At 43.1% G+C, this 15125-nt stretch overlaps 5 protein-coding genes across 5 annotated transcripts; 2 read left to right on the top strand and 3 right to left on the bottom strand.

Moving 5' to 3' along the window:
- Positions 1 to 198: 198 nt before the first annotated feature.
- L199_000873 (uncharacterized protein) lies at positions 199 to 3428 on the top strand (the record flags this gene model as incomplete). Its single annotated transcript, XM_064886631.1, has 16 exons — positions 199 to 399; positions 468 to 638; positions 704 to 749; positions 806 to 855; positions 908 to 931; positions 984 to 1143; positions 1197 to 1248; positions 1314 to 1479; positions 1543 to 1610; positions 1676 to 1829; positions 1896 to 2070; positions 2134 to 2234; positions 2298 to 2434; positions 2517 to 2910; positions 2988 to 3090; positions 3166 to 3428. The coding sequence occupies 16 exons, from the start codon at positions 199 to 201 to the stop codon at positions 3426 to 3428; spliced, it is 2265 nt and encodes a 754-aa protein (XP_064742703.1).
- A 269-nt stretch (positions 3429 to 3697) lies between these two features.
- L199_000872 (uncharacterized protein) lies at positions 3698 to 6545 on the bottom strand (the record flags this gene model as incomplete). Its single annotated transcript, XM_064886630.1, has 10 exons — positions 3698 to 3821; positions 3899 to 4549; positions 4630 to 4796; positions 4878 to 5039; positions 5119 to 5344; positions 5431 to 5575; positions 5667 to 5960; positions 6041 to 6121; positions 6195 to 6229; positions 6337 to 6545. The coding sequence occupies 10 exons, from the start codon at positions 6543 to 6545 to the stop codon at positions 3698 to 3700; spliced, it is 2094 nt and encodes a 697-aa protein (XP_064742702.1).
- A 521-nt stretch (positions 6546 to 7066) lies between these two features.
- Positions 7067 to 10224, bottom strand: L199_000871 (uncharacterized protein; the record flags this gene model as incomplete). The annotated part of the gene is made up of 9 exons (XM_064886629.1): positions 7067 to 7252; positions 7305 to 7445; positions 7550 to 8113; positions 8165 to 8371; positions 8436 to 8795; positions 8857 to 8982; positions 9040 to 9382; positions 9449 to 9615; positions 9694 to 10224. 9 exons carry the CDS (start codon positions 10222 to 10224, stop codon positions 7067 to 7069), a joined length of 2625 nt encoding a protein of 874 aa, XP_064742701.1.
- Positions 10225 to 10905: 681 nt separating this feature from the next.
- L199_000870 (histone acetyltransferase type B catalytic subunit) lies at positions 10906 to 12721 on the top strand (the record flags this gene model as incomplete). Its single annotated transcript, XM_064886628.1, has 7 exons — positions 10906 to 10966; positions 11082 to 11215; positions 11308 to 11631; positions 11711 to 11800; positions 11902 to 12094; positions 12176 to 12537; positions 12614 to 12721. The coding sequence occupies 7 exons, from the start codon at positions 10906 to 10908 to the stop codon at positions 12719 to 12721; spliced, it is 1272 nt and encodes a 423-aa protein (XP_064742700.1).
- A 514-nt stretch (positions 12722 to 13235) lies between these two features.
- L199_000869 (uncharacterized protein) lies at positions 13236 to 14687 on the bottom strand (the record flags this gene model as incomplete). The annotated part of the gene is made up of 6 exons (XM_064886627.1): positions 13236 to 13563; positions 13675 to 13753; positions 13826 to 14044; positions 14171 to 14302; positions 14396 to 14523; positions 14608 to 14687. The coding sequence occupies 6 exons, from the start codon at positions 14685 to 14687 to the stop codon at positions 13236 to 13238; spliced, it is 966 nt and encodes a 321-aa protein (XP_064742699.1).
- Between the last annotated feature and the right edge of the window lie 438 nt (positions 14688 to 15125).

The raw sequence follows: 15125 nt of genomic DNA, 5'->3' as shown, positions 1-15125 counted from the left end.
AGATGAACTGGAATGAATATTGAATTTCCAAGTGTTGTTTCTTTTTTTTTGGGATGGGCAACAACGTCATACTCGTGATTCCACCACCTCCACGCGACCGTCTTTAATTTCATTGTTGTTGACTTTTTCCCCGTTCAATATCATCATACCTCAAACCAGCATACTTCCGCAGGCATCAAGTCAGCAGAGCATAGAAGCATGTCATCACCAAGGAAGAGGTCCAAGATCTACTCAAGTCAAAGTCGACAGCTTACCGAACCTCAGTTACCATTACATATCGCCTTGGCTTGGATCATAGATCGCGTCTTCCCTCTAAACGATGATTGTCAACCTGTCCCGGTATACTCGCATGGCTTCGTCGCGGACGTCCTCAGGATATTAGCCAGGGAGATACTAGAGGTAAGACTGCTGACCTACGGTCACGAAAATACGTGGAAAACAGCTGATTGCTATAATACGACCCCTAGGTAGGAAGTCAACCTGCGACTTTCGTTTCGCTTCGAGACGAACTTGATCCACTTGTGAGGAAGGAGACCACAGAGATATTGAAAAGGAACAACAAAAAGAGAAGTAGGGGTCAGAAAGTGCAGGAGGAATTCGAAGATGCTGAGAAGTATAGTAACTGGATGACTGCTTTTGTAAGTCAATCGTTACAAAACGGTGACAAAGTATTCTGAGCTGATGTAGTTTGATGAATTCGTAGGGGGATAAATTTAAAGATGTTGCAGAGGGATGCACATTCTTGGATAGTGAGGATTGGTCTTGCAAGGACACTGGGAACAATCAGGGCTGACCGTGAAAACAGGACTGGAGAAGGAACTACGGGATAGGCTGAATTATGCGGACGATGATGAGGTGAGTTCAGCTGGTAGATGCTCGTTTTGGAAGCTGATATGACAGTATCCAGCCTACAGAGCTGCCAGAACCTATAGTAAGCTATCACTGAGTCGTTCAGCCACTTGCATAGCTCATCCATGCCGTAGGAACGTCATTCTCCGCTGGGAATATTCTCCCGTAACTTGCTCAACACCCTTCGTAAACTTTCATTCGACGAGACGACCCATCTCTCACGGGAGATAGCGAAATGGTGTGGGCTTCCAAATGCAGTTACTTCTGTACATGCCGGTATATGGTCTTTGGATAGTGAGTCGGCTATCCTGATGTGATAGAGGAAGCTAAGCCGAGGCATCCTCCAGGGAGATCAGGAATGGAAGATACGCTGGATAAGAGGATAAAAGCGATGCAAGAGTAAGTCATTTTTGTATGAATTATATGATACCATGTTACGCTGACTCTCGAACGGTTGGCTATAGCTATCAGTCTTCCAACGCTTCAGGAGACTATTCCAATGCCCTAGCTTCGCTGAGGCGGTTCTACGATTATCAGTTCCCCTCCGCTGGGAGAGGACAACATCAACATGCTTTATTGAACATAGCTACTTTCCATTATTCTACCGGTGGGATGGAATCGGCTCAGTCCGTAAGTCATTTCTCGCTACCTCAATGCAATGTTTAGCTGACAGATTGATTTGTGGGCTGCCAGGCAATTGACGAAGCTATACGAGTAGCTAGAACAGCAGGTGACAAAGCTTGCTTACAGCATTGTCTGAGGTAAGTCACAAGCACACGACACAGTTGCCTCTTGATATAGCTGACAGACAAATCATGGATTATAGTCTAGCACAGAGGATCAAGCATGAGACTTGTTCTGTAGCGTTCACTCCATCCGAGACAATACGTATACGCCAGGCTCCAATATCTACCAGTCGACTGCCGGAGGGGCAGACTCCGATGGATCAACTTTGGTCTGTCAAATCAGCTTTAGATTTAGTAAGTTTCCTACTACGCACTTGAGCGATCACTGTCTAAACTGATATTTGTTGTTATGTGGGATAGGGTGAACCTGTGCATGTTGCATTCCGTAGAATTCACTCTTCGTTAGGTAAAGAATTATCTACTGAACCGTCAACAACAGACGAAGAGCGAAAGATCAGTAAAGTGTGGAGAACAGGTCAAAAGCTGGATATGGCTGCTTGGAACACTGCCCAAGCTGGATTATGGGGTATGCTGGGTAAGTTTATCCTTCCCACTGCCTCATGTGTAACAACTATCCCTGACCTGGTTGATTTGATAGGTTCCAGCGTGTTAGCGGAGTTTCACGAGGATCTAGCTTTGGACGACCTGTCTCCGTGGAACGACGGGAGGTTAACCGTGATATTATCCAAGGCTCAGAGAGTGAGTCATTATGTTGCGTATCTACGCTCGCGAGGGAAGCTGATGATTGGAGTGAATGATAAGGCCGTTGAAAGAGCAGAGTACGATTCAGCATTAGCTATCCTACTTGATATATCCGTTTTACAAGGCATGTCAATACAATCATATCATAGATGGTCAAAGGTGGTTTGGACTGTACTTGAGCGAAAAGCCAAGATGCAGTGAGTAATCCTTCATCATGCTTCGTTCAATTATAAAACTGTACAATGGGAAATACTGAAGATGACGATTGGAATAAATTAGCGGTGATGACATTTTGCTATCCCATATATCCTCATTACAACCCCCCTCGGGGTATTCTCAACGACAAGGTGTTGGCGGTCCAAGTAGAGAAATAGGACATCCAGAAGCCAAGTACCTCAACCTTACCGACGAACAAGCACCTTCTAAAGGAATAATGTTGATACAAGAACATATAAAAGACCTCTTTAAGAAAGTCGAGAAATTACAATTGGCAAATGCACCAAGTCATATGATCTTACCTGATATTTTATCGGCTGTCCAGTTGACCAGCGAATTGGGTATATGGAGATTATATAGGTTTGGGGTAGTCGTGCTTTGCGAGGTGTTACTGAGTATGGAGGGAATAGGAATGGCTTCGAAGGCTATTAGGGAGATTGAAACTGTATGGGATCAGGTTCGTCGCTTTCGATCTCATCTAGCCAAGCGTGATCCAAGGGAGGCTGATAATTATTCGTGTGTTGGGATAAACAGATATCAGGAGGGGATGATATAGAATGTATAGCTAGAGGATCAATGTGTTTGGGTAAAGCCAAATTGGATGTAGCCTTAGATGGTGATTCGGAGGAATCACTAGGTGAGTTTGTCATCTCAAAAGAACTGTCGAATGCAATTCACCAAGTTCTAACTTATCCACTTGATGTATATCTAGATGAAGCAATCCAACATATTCAACATTCAATTGAAGTATCTACAAAATTGGAATCTCGCTCTTTGATCTTAGAAGGTACTTCTCTTCTAGCGATGATCTACGAGCTTCGTGGACAAACTCAACAGCGCGATGAGCTGTCTCAAAAGTATATGATGGTGAAGTCAGGTGATGAAGTGGAATTATATAAAGCGAAAGAACAGGCTGTAAGAGTTGGTGAAATCGTCAAGATGGCTGGTATCAGGGTTGCAGAAGGTTGGAAGTGAATATTTCAGCATAGCTATTCAAAACAAGATGATTTTACCTTGCATATAATGTATATATATATACCCTGATGAAAACATGATTATGTATACAACAATGTATGTATCTAATTGGCGAATTGACTGATGAAGATGGAATTTACGGTATATATCGTCCGTTGATAGGTATGTACAAGCAAGCAAACAAACAATCGTTTGCGATAGGAGAAAATAATGGGATCATTGAATTTACCAGCTTTCTATTCAAAGTACAGTCCAGTACTTTATCCCCTCTAATCATGCATCACAGCAAACAATCTAAATTCATTCCCACCCGAAGGATCTAAAGTTTCTTTCAACAACTCGCAATGTAAAGTATGTTTACCAGGTTGTAAACCTGATGCAATTTCCTTGACCCTAAATGATCAACCAACATCAACGTCAGTATCAACTCAACGAGAGCGAGAGTTGGCTTGTGTCCGAAAGAAACTTACATTCCCATATTTCTCTTATCCAATTTCCACCAACCATCCACCTGCGTACCTTGTATTCTATCATCATCTACCCAACACCATACACTCCCCAATCCCAATTTCGCACTTCTTTGATATCCTATCAAGATTGATCCTCCTGATCCCCTATTCTGCCTCTTGTTAGGTGACGATATGAACCTCCTTGATTCTTTGTCCGAATCTAAGATCTCGCTTTCGACTGTAGTCGCTGAGGTCACATTCGCAATTATCTTGTTGGAAGTAGATGAGGAAGATTTACGCCGACGTGACCTTCTTCTTTTTGATTTCGCGTTCGACCCGGACGCTTGCTCATGTTCATCTGCATGTAAGTTGAATGGACCACCGGGTCTTGAGCTCAATGCAATAGGTTTGAATCTACCTCTACCTTTTTCCTCTTCTGACTCTTCTACACTATCGCTTTCATTCTCAGTGACATTTTCAGCTTCAACTTCGAATTCTTCATTGCCGTTCTCGATGAGCGATTGTTCGATCGGATCAGATTCAGCCAACAACAACGATTCTTTCGATTCTTCAACTTCTTTTGACGGAGGGGAAATGATAAAGTCGAATATCGCTATGGAACCAGGTTCCCTCGATATCAAATATCGTTTTTCTGCCCAAGACCACTGTGTCCTATCGCGAATGCAGACACGCATCATCAGCATCGATGCACAATCAATGGTCAAGAAGACAAGAAAAGCATGAACACCCACCAGCCATGGGATCCATCAGCAAGCTGTAATCCCTGCCCATACCCTTCTGAAACATCATCCTCCGCACTGGATACTTTGCCATGCAGTCTTGGAGAGTTTTCCGAGCGACATACGGGAACATGCATCGGATCGCGTTGGAAAGGGTTGAATTGGCCGGTGAGTGAGGTCTATAAATTGATGGCATAGGTGTGAATCACAAAGTCAATAATTTCATTTTGCCATTTGACATATGTAGCTCTATTACTCACCGAAGGAACATCCAGTATACGTAAAGGCGGTTTCTTGATATAACTCGATGCGAACCGACTCAGAGCCTTCCTGAAGTAAGATGGCGGAGCTGAACGTTCTATCTGATCTTGGAGATATCTAATTACCAGTCCAGCTGCTAATGCGTGTCCTCTTGCTGAGATCTATGTGGGCAAAACACAACTCAGCAGGCATTCCTTCTCCTATCAATCATATGATGGCTGGGGAGATCAGGCAACTCACATGCATGACGTCCACGGCTACACCGCCATATTCTTTAGCCTTTGGATCTTTCAGCGTGACATCATCTCCTGTTCTAAACCATCTTGGCATCTGCTTATCTGGATCAGCCAGTAATCGAGGTAAGATTACATCTCGAATAGCTATAGACGGTACGTCGTAGAAATTCAAAACTCCTTGATGGAATGCCGAAGAGGAGAGAAGGGAGGGGAAAAGGGTCGTGAACGTTCTACAGTCAATGCACCAAGGATTAGTCAACATGCGATGTTATCACATTATCTAGATGAGTAGAAAAACAAGGGGGAATAAACACACTCAACATTGATCACAGCGGGTTTATTAGGTAATTCCAATAAACCTCTCAACAAATGTTCATAAAAACTTATGACTTCCATATCCAACAGATCATTTATACCTTGTTCGACCAATATCAGATCTGAATCTTCCGGTATATGTTCCTCTAAATATGAGGATCAACAAAGATCATTAGCTGACAATCTCCCTTATCTAATGCTAAACTGATGGAAGACATCTTGCTTAGGTCAACTCACTGAAACACCAACCAAAATACCCAGCACCTACTCCACCTTGAGCACCGTTAACGAACCTATTCTCCGGATTTGGGAAAGTCGAATTTAGCCAATCGAAGATCATCACATGTAAATTTTCTTTGGAGTATAACGTCGTAGCTCCCATTTGTGTTTGTTTCGGAGGGGCTGACGAAGGTACTTCTGTCAAGTCGATATTGGCATTATTTTTAGCTTGCTCTTCTCCTTGACGTGGACGTTCATGAGACTGGTGGCGTGGGTGGTCTGGTGGTGGTGTTAGACCTCTTCCTTTCGATACTACACCATCATTGACTTATCAGTACAAAACAACCACTATCCACACAGAAGAGTGGTGGAATCAAGGAAGTCGAACTTACCACTTCCTCCTATCACGGAAACAGTGAATGGTTGACCTGAACGAGCTTTATCTATAAATGCCTGTATCCTCGATCCAGTACCTGTCAATTCAACATTAGCATACTCGCTGTACCACTGCCATCTTTTCTATTTGGTTTGATGTTTTCCCCTCACCTTCGTACTGTAACGCTCTGTTGAATTCCCATTCTCTAAGAAATCTCAAAATCAGCAAATCATACTCCAACATCGATATTCCATGACCTATGTGTCGCACTCTTCTTCCACATCACATCATGATTCTTTAATTCAGACTCACCTCATCTTATCAGCCTCATCCCAATGACTCTCACTATCTTCCAGCACCACTGCTTCTTTCCCCTTTCCTCTGACACTCTCAATGACACCTTTCAGTCTCTCCCTATTGCCTGAGCCATGGTTCGTGAATGGCGCGAAGAGGAGTAAGAGCGATACGAAGAGCAAGGTGAATAAGATCCAGGGTCGGTTGATCCGATGGATCGTCATCATCTTGGCGATTCACCACCGATGAGATTCGACTGCGATTGTATGGTGTTGATTCAAGAGCTTGATAGTTTGTGCAGTTACGTGTATCGTGAATTGATATATACGTCTTTGAGAACCTGGTGAAAGGAGTAAAGGTCGGACTAAAGTCGAAGTCAAGAAGAGGTCCCTTCCATTTGAAGTCCGTGACAACAAACACTCTGAGGAGTAACACCGAGATATCGAAAATCTCAATCTACAGTAGTGATACAAGTGGGTATGGAAAGTATGTATGCGAGATCAATCCCACATGAACTGAGATGATCTTCTGACTTGAGTATAACCCAGAAGAGTGGATCTTGGATCTTTTGTTAGCCCGAAATTAGAGTTTTTGTTTACACCTTGTTGTGCTCGATATTACCGGATATGGTAACACAACGATGATCGACACGACAAGCATAAAAAACAGAGTGAATAACCAACCACTCGTATGAACCAAAAAATACATGACAAATGAAGATCTATCTACCTTTTCATATATACGAGTGTCATGTCGATTTTAAACTAACCTCACTCAACACCTTGAAAGCCTCCTTATAAGCATCCAACAAAGCCTTGATCCTCGTACGTTCAGATACAAGCGCTTCATCCTCAAATAGCAATTCAGCGAATAAATCAGGTTTGTATAATTGAGTGACTAATCGTTGTTGAATTGCGTCTCGAGAGAAGTTCACCTAGAAACAAATGTTCAGTTTCCCAATGAAATGAAAGACAGAGCGTACTCACCAATAGATGCATGATTGATTTCGGTACTATGTCTTGTATAGTCTGTCGGGTGATACTGAAATAACTGGCGATCAAAGATCGGATCAAGGTAGTTTCCATCTCTTCCCTTGCTGTCAACTGTAGTGGATGATCGGGGGAATTCTAAAGAGAACAAGACAAGTCATCAGTAAATCAAGTAATTCATCATAGTCAAGCTCCGTACATGCACACGAAGCAATGAAAGGAGAAGTTAAAACCCCACTCACAGCTTCCAGATGTTTACCCAAAGATTTCATATCATAAGTCGAACTAGTATCCATCCCAAAGCCAGATCTCATATTTCCAGGTCTTCTACCAGTACTCAAATCAGGAAGAAGATCTTTCGACTGTGACTGAGACTGTTTACTCGAATTGTTGGAGATTCGAGATTGTTGATGATGATGCCTTTCGGTGACAGGAGCGGATGAAGGTCGGGGTTCGTCCAAGCCATTCGGACCTCCCAGGAAGTAGTTCAGGAAAGATTGTTTAGCACCTGCACCATGGGGTGAGATCCCTCCGCCGATGGTATTGGCCATATGAGGTTGAGGAATAGCATTAGGTGAGATGGTATTTGATCCAGAGGCCGTACGTTCATGTCGGCGAGATTTCGATAATTCACTCGCAACATTTCCTTTGGCTGCGACGGATGGTCTTCGAATATCGGGAACTGAAGTGGATGCCGAACGAGGATGAAGGTTGTTCAGGGGCGCTCCGTTAGGTGGGGCTGAGCCTGCTCCGTCAGAAGAGACTGACTCATCTTCGTCGTCTGGTGAGCTGGCCTGTGAGGGTATCTACAAGGTTGCATTAGCTCAGGCCAATATTACGATCGACTTAGAGCTCACCCTTGCCATCTGGGATGACTGTTGTTGACCTTCTCTCGCAATAGCCGCTGAACCAGCGATGAAATCGGGATGGTTGGTATTGATGTAAGCGGCCTGAATCGAAATCAAACTAGATACATAGTCCGAAGTGGGACCCAGTCGTTCTCTCAACAGCTCGGACACAACTTCGATAAGTTGGGTGAGTAACCGAGGGAACCGTTGCAATTCCTAGTCATGGTGTGTGAGCTTGTGATCCCACCCAGGCAAAGGAAAGCAAAAAGACAAGGCTTACAGGACTAGTACAATTATGACAGATCTTCATCAATTCCTCATAAACCAATTCTACACACCTCAAACTTGGTGGTTCTAACAATTTGATCTGGGGCTTGACCAGCAAATCAAAAGCTACTTCAGGGACAAACAAGCTTGGTCTAGGTCCAGTAGAGTTTCTTATGGCGGTTCGAATGTCCGTCAATGACAAGTTCTGGGCTGGATCGATGGTAGTCAAAGCATGACCGAAGACTTCATTGAAGATGTAATAGATTCGTGCTCCACCTGATAACTCTTTGGTAGAAATCTCTAAGGAGGTACCGTCAATGGAGGAGACAAAATCTTTCGAGAATTCAGTCATCAATTTAAGAATCAAAGAGCCCTATTCGACAGGCAGCGATGCGTCAGTCTCTAGATCACCCATCACCTTGTAGCCAACTCACTCGGTGCTGTTCACCTAAGAATGTAGCATCTCCAAAAGCGTTTAATTCTTGTTGGGTTTGACCCATCAAAGTATTTAGACGAGCTTTCATGTCAGGTAGTTTCTCCCTTATGTGGGTCATCAATACCTATATATGAACAATCAGCCTAAGTAGCCATGTAGATTGTCGGTCTTAAGTACTTACGGCGTTAAGCGTCTTCGCTAGGTATTTCGTACCACACCTATGAGCGATGTTTCGATAAACTGGATGAGTCTTGAAGAAATCTTCTTCTTTCTGCCTCGCATCATCCATGGGTAGATCTTGCATAATATCTTGTTGACTCCTGTTGACCACTCCGACAAAACCGAGTTTGAGTGGGTAGGTTCTACCTGTCAAGATGTCTAATGCGTTGGTTCCAGCATCCATCAAATCAAGTTTCGTCAGAACACCCAGAGTCCTTAGACCACGGGGGTCAACCGAACGAGCTAATTTGAGGGCATCAGAATTGGCTAGGTCGACGTTGGCTGGTGAGACGGCGAGAATAACACTGTCAAAAGAGTGAATATATCAGCTCAGTGAGATAGCTGGCAAGCTCTGAACAAAGCTAACTTACGCATTGGGCTTGGAGATATAATCAAGTACAAGGTTCTTGATTTGTCTTTCAATATCTGTAGGTTGATCTCCCACAGGAACCTTTGTCAGACCTGGTAGATCGACCAGTGTAAGGTTGAGTACACCTGGACCGTAGATCTTCAAGTTGATTGGTAACTTGGACACTCCCTATTCCCCACCGACATCGATCAGCTTGTTCCATATAGAATTATGCAGTAAAGAGACAGCTGGATTGGTGTAACATACCTTATTTTGGCCTGCAACTCTATACGTTTCATTCTCAATTTCCTTCCTTATCTCCTCAAAGTCCGTGAATCGTCTGTTAATATGTAAGAATTCCGCATAGGTGACATTGCCATATTCGTTCATCTGTCTTCCACCGGGTCTCATTATCCCCGCTCCGGCAGTAGGGGTATGTTCGAGATTAGGCAAGTAACCATTATTTCCATCGTCCGTCGAACCAATTCTAGGTGATCTTCTGATTGACGACGAATTACTATTGGCGTTGTTGTGTGCAGAGGGAGAAAGACCAGAAGTCGAAGAAGAAGATGAGTCGGGGGTGTGGATCAATTGAAGTACCAATGGTCGTCTGGTCACTATACCTTGTCCCCTAGGTAGAAAGTCTCTACCGACTATGGTTTCAAGTACGGATGATTTACCAGATGACTGAGATCCCACGACTACTATTTGAGGTAGGTCGACGGCATCCCCGCCGATAGCGTTGAAGGTGTCCTGGAGTTTGTTGACGAGAGCGATAAGATCTCCGTCCATTGACATACTGAAGGTGTATTGCCAGTCGTGCCAGCGCGAAATCAGGGGGAACGAGATGGAACTGTGTGATTATGGTTTCGGCAGAGAGACTTCAGTTGAGTTCAGCCAATGTAGTTGAGTATGAGTATCTTGACTTGAGCAGCGAGAAAGACGGGATTCCGTTGTCAGAAGTGAGAGGAAAGATGGAAAGTCCAGGTCGCTTTTAGCAAATGGCAACTGAGATTGCCGGGTAAAGAGTCGAAATAGTCGTGTTGTGAGGAAGTAGCTGATGAAAGCTGTATGGAGTGGTATGAGGTGACTGTGAGATATTCACAGGCTATACGATTGGGAAGAGAAGGAGTATAGGTATCTGGCAACAGTGAGATATGGGTAGGTAACCACTGCAGAGTGAGTATGAGGTGTGAGTGTGCCGAATCTTTTACTATGCGATGCGACCTGGCCTCGAAACGTCACCGTGGCTTTTTTAAGGGTAAGAAGAATAGGCATGCAAATAATGAGATCCACGGACACAGGGGAGCCTGTTTGGGCTGATGGATTCGCAAGCCTATCAACACGCGTTATACGCGTTGTCATGTTGAGCCCATCTAATCTTGAGGAGGTGAATTCCAGTAATGTTCTGGTTTTCCACTCTGAAAATCAACCATCACTCATCACGCTACAGACACCGAGATCTCAAAACCCTTCAAGATGTCTGAAGATCTAGCTGAATGGTTGAGTGACTCCAACGAGGCTCTGAGCCTCCAATTAGGTGAGTGGGATCTGTCATTTGATATGTCAATACCCTTCCCTTCCTTCCTCTTTCGTTAAGTATGGCATTCAAATGAAGCTGATTTGCTGATGTTGACCTTTCAACTATAACATAGTCCGGGATCCGGAAGACGAAGATGTACTTCATGCTCAGGAGAAACGAGCCATCGAACCATTCCATCCGACATTCACATACCCCATATTCGGAGAACACGAGAAGATATTTGGGTATAAAGGGTTAGATATACAGGTGAGGCAAAAGTGTCTCAAACACTACTCATCATCAGTCAATGAACTGGTTCATAATGAGGAAGCTAATATCAGACTTCTTGCTGGGTATAGTTAAAATTCGCTTCGGGGTCACTACGTCAATACCTATCTGTAACATACGATTCCAAGCTCAACTCCCCAGCAACACCATCAGATGAGATTGAGGGGACTTTATACAAATTCATCCCTCCCGATTATACAAAATCGGAAATGGATTTTAGCAAACTGGTGGAGAAAGATGCATCGGAGTTCAAACCTCTAGGTGAAAAAATTGGATCATACGTTAGACCAGCTGCTACATCTAGCAAATCCAAGGGAAAAGGAAAAGGAAAGGTCAGTAACGGTGAGGAGTTGAAAGAGGATGATGAGAATGCGGTAGTGTTTGAGATGTACAAGGTGAGCTAGCTTCATACTACTGCCAGAGGCGATCGCGGATTCGGTTTGCTGATTTCGAATCAATTGACAATTGGTTTAGGCAACATGGAATACCCCTGGGTTCAGAGAGTATCACAGGAGGATGCAATTGTTCATATTACTTTTCATCGAAGGAGGAAGTTACGTTCATGTGAGTCTCTCCTTCTCTCGGCTAGCTCTAATTGAGACATCACTCCTTGATGAGTGAACCCTAATTGAGCTGATTTCGAATATTTTGATGATGATGAATAGGAAGATGAAGATTCATGGGAGTTTATAACATTATACGAAAAACGTAAACGACCGGCAACGGACTCCGACATCTGGACATATCATTTCGTAGGATACGTATCGGTCTACCCATTTTGGTGTTATCCAGATCAAGTTAGATTGAGATTAAGTCAATTTGTCATTTTACCTCCCTATCAGAATCAAGGACATGGATGTGAGTTAAGCTTCAGTCCAATATGTCGTACCTATTCAATCAACATTCTATTCGATGTACTTGAGCTGATATCATGTCTAGCCAAATTATATTCCACCCTCTTCTCCCAGATGTTAGCCCGTCCAGAAGTAGCCGAACTCACCGTTGAAGATCCCGCCGAAGCATTCGAAGATTTACGTGATCGAAATGATCTCAGATTCTTAGTTTCCAAAGGTATACTGGAGGATCCAAATTTCTCAATTGGGATAGGACCAAGCGATGAATCGAGTCGATCAGAGAGGGTTAAATGGGAAAGTGAGATAAGGAAGAAATATAAAATTGCGCAAAGACAATTCGACAGGTTATTGGAAATGTTATTATTGAAAGAGTTGGAATTGAAAGATGAGAAAGAATTGAAGAAATATAGATTACATGTGAAAGCTAGATTGTATAGATTTAACTATGTAAGTTTCTTTCTTTCCCTATATGGAAGAACCGGACTCGGAGGAGAAGCTAATTTGGGGTAATACTCGCTCATAGGAGATGTTATCGCAAATGACACTTGAAGAGAGGAAAGAGGCCTTGGCGAAGACTTATGAGAGTGTAGTAGAGGATTATGAGAGGATATTGGAGATGACTTTTCATTGAGTGAGATGAAGAGGAGATCGTAGTATCATGGGATTTAGGTTGATCAAGAAGATGTACAAGACGATCAGACGTTGTTACTTTTTATTAATTCAGTGGCGCATATTCAAAATGCAGTAAACCTGTGAGCTATGTTCACGTTGAAGAAGATGCGAATGTATGCATTTCACCACGAATCGAAAATAAACATCCAAGTGAATATGAACAGAGGATGTACATTCCGATGTGAAAAATGGGAAACAGCTTTTATCATTATATATACTATGCAAATGACGATATGAGGGTTGAAAATGTTTTTTGACTGAGCTTTTAATGCCTCATTCACTTATGGATCTCTCGATGTGGCGTTGATACTTTTCTAGCTGTTCGTCCTGTCTTCTTGTTGATCAACCTTCCTTCCCTTTCCTTTTCTTCACCTCAATCACGATGCGACACATCCGCCGATTGCACTATATACCGACTGACCCCAACTTGCCTATCCTTCTATCCGACGATAATCAGTAAGTGGTAAGAAAACTTAACCTTCAACTTTCCAAAGATGTCTTGATTTCTTTGGTTTCCTACTAATATGAATTTCCATCCCTTGATCCGAACCTTTAAAAGCCAATACTACACTTTCTTCCATTCCACCCGGTCCACTGGGTGAATGTTTCTTTCTTGATGAGATGATCTTCTTGGTATATGAGAATCTCTCTTGCATCGATCCGAATGGAAATTCTTTAGATTCCAAAATTAGTTTGAAGAGTTCGTATGGTAGTTGAGAGAAGATGGATGTTATTTCAGGTTGGGTGGTTATCGAACTAAGAGGGTAGGAGGAAGGGAGTTGATGCAGGAGGTAATTTACACTGACATAGTAACAATCATTTATTCGTCAGTTCTTTTTCCTTTTTCTTTTGCATTCTACCAATCCCCTCACCAATGATCAAACGACCCCTAATAGACGAAGTAAAACTCACATATCGTCCTTCAACCTATTCGTCCATTCACCATACCTACTCTCACCTTCTAACCAATTATCACCAGAGCTGATATTTCCTGATGAAGAACCGATACTCCCATACATCGTTGAATTCCCAGTCCCGTTTGGACCCAGACCTGTGCTTGTACCATTAGGAACGGTCTTTGGAAACCCATTGGCCGAAGATGAGGAGTGTATATCACCTGATTGTGATACCCACTGGATGAGATCGATGATATTTTGGGGCCCGATGGAAGATTTGATGAGTTCGTAAGAGTGGTGGATGAGTTCGGGCATACCGCCGAAGATATATGAGGTAGCTAAGATGGATCGGGCGTTGGTAGGGTTGATGAGGTTGTGTGAAGGATCTACGAGGCATTGAGGAAGGGTATTAGCAAAGTGTTATAGGAACAGGTATGCAATAAGAAAAAGTCTGAACGAGAGAGTCTGTTTCTGTAAAGGAAGGAAAGAAGAAGTACAGAGACTGAACTCACTATAAAGATGTTGTAATGCGATATGAACCGATTCCTGATTAATATTCTCATCTACGAAATTAAGATGTATAGTTGATCCTGGAACTACGTTTCTCATTAGATGTGCCAAGTAGGGACTTCTAGCAAGGACGACTAGACACATTATACAGAGTATGTCAGTATCATCAGTTGAATGCAGTATGAAGGAAGGAAAGGAGGGAAAAAAGGAAGTTGAACGAAACTCACTTCGATGAGCTTTCAAACCACTTTGAAAGAATGTTAGATGTACATCTGCCCAGTCTTGATGTAAATATCCAACGTTGAAAATCCAGTTGGTCAAATTCATCGAATGATTATACGTTACTGGATCGATCCTAACGTTCGTTCGTCTCTGATCAGCTCTGGTTCGAGTTGTTGTACGAAGGGAAGGAGGGACTAAGGATGGTAACGATATTCACCCTATACCACCAGCAGCTTTTGAGCTCTCACCTGCATTCTCAGCAGCACCGTTTCCATTTCCGTTGATAGCGTCTGACATGTTTATAACAGCGACAGTTGAGTAGGTGATGCTTGAAAATGTAGTTGAACGAACACCTCGAGTCTGGGTTGAAGCTATGAGATGCCAAGGGGTGGAGGAGTATACTTGATAATTTCCTGGTAGCCTATTCGATCTTCAGGCTATCTACCAGACGAATGACAGAGTTGACCAATATATCTGTATCTGGGATACAGGAGAAGGAAGGGCAAGGAAAAGAAGAAGGCAAGGAATGATACTTTAAACCAGTACCAAGTTGAATTCGGGAAAAAATCGACCTCCACTTTCCCCAATTTCCATCCTCACTCAATCCTCCCTCTCCATATATTGCTGTAGATACTCTCGTTTCCTTCTTCATCCAGCATCCAGCATCCTATCTCATCTCTGACTCCGATACGCTCAAAAAGAAGTCTAGAGCGGAGTAAACAGCTCAAAGTAAAA

Source organism: Kwoniella botswanensis, chromosome 1 (assembly GCF_036426115.1).
Source record: "Kwoniella botswanensis chromosome 1, complete sequence".
Lineage (NCBI taxonomy): Eukaryota > Fungi > Basidiomycota > Tremellomycetes > Tremellales > Cryptococcaceae > Kwoniella > Kwoniella botswanensis.
The sequence above is the reverse complement of the archived record's forward strand: the minus strand, read 5'-3'. Positions and strand labels throughout refer to the sequence as shown.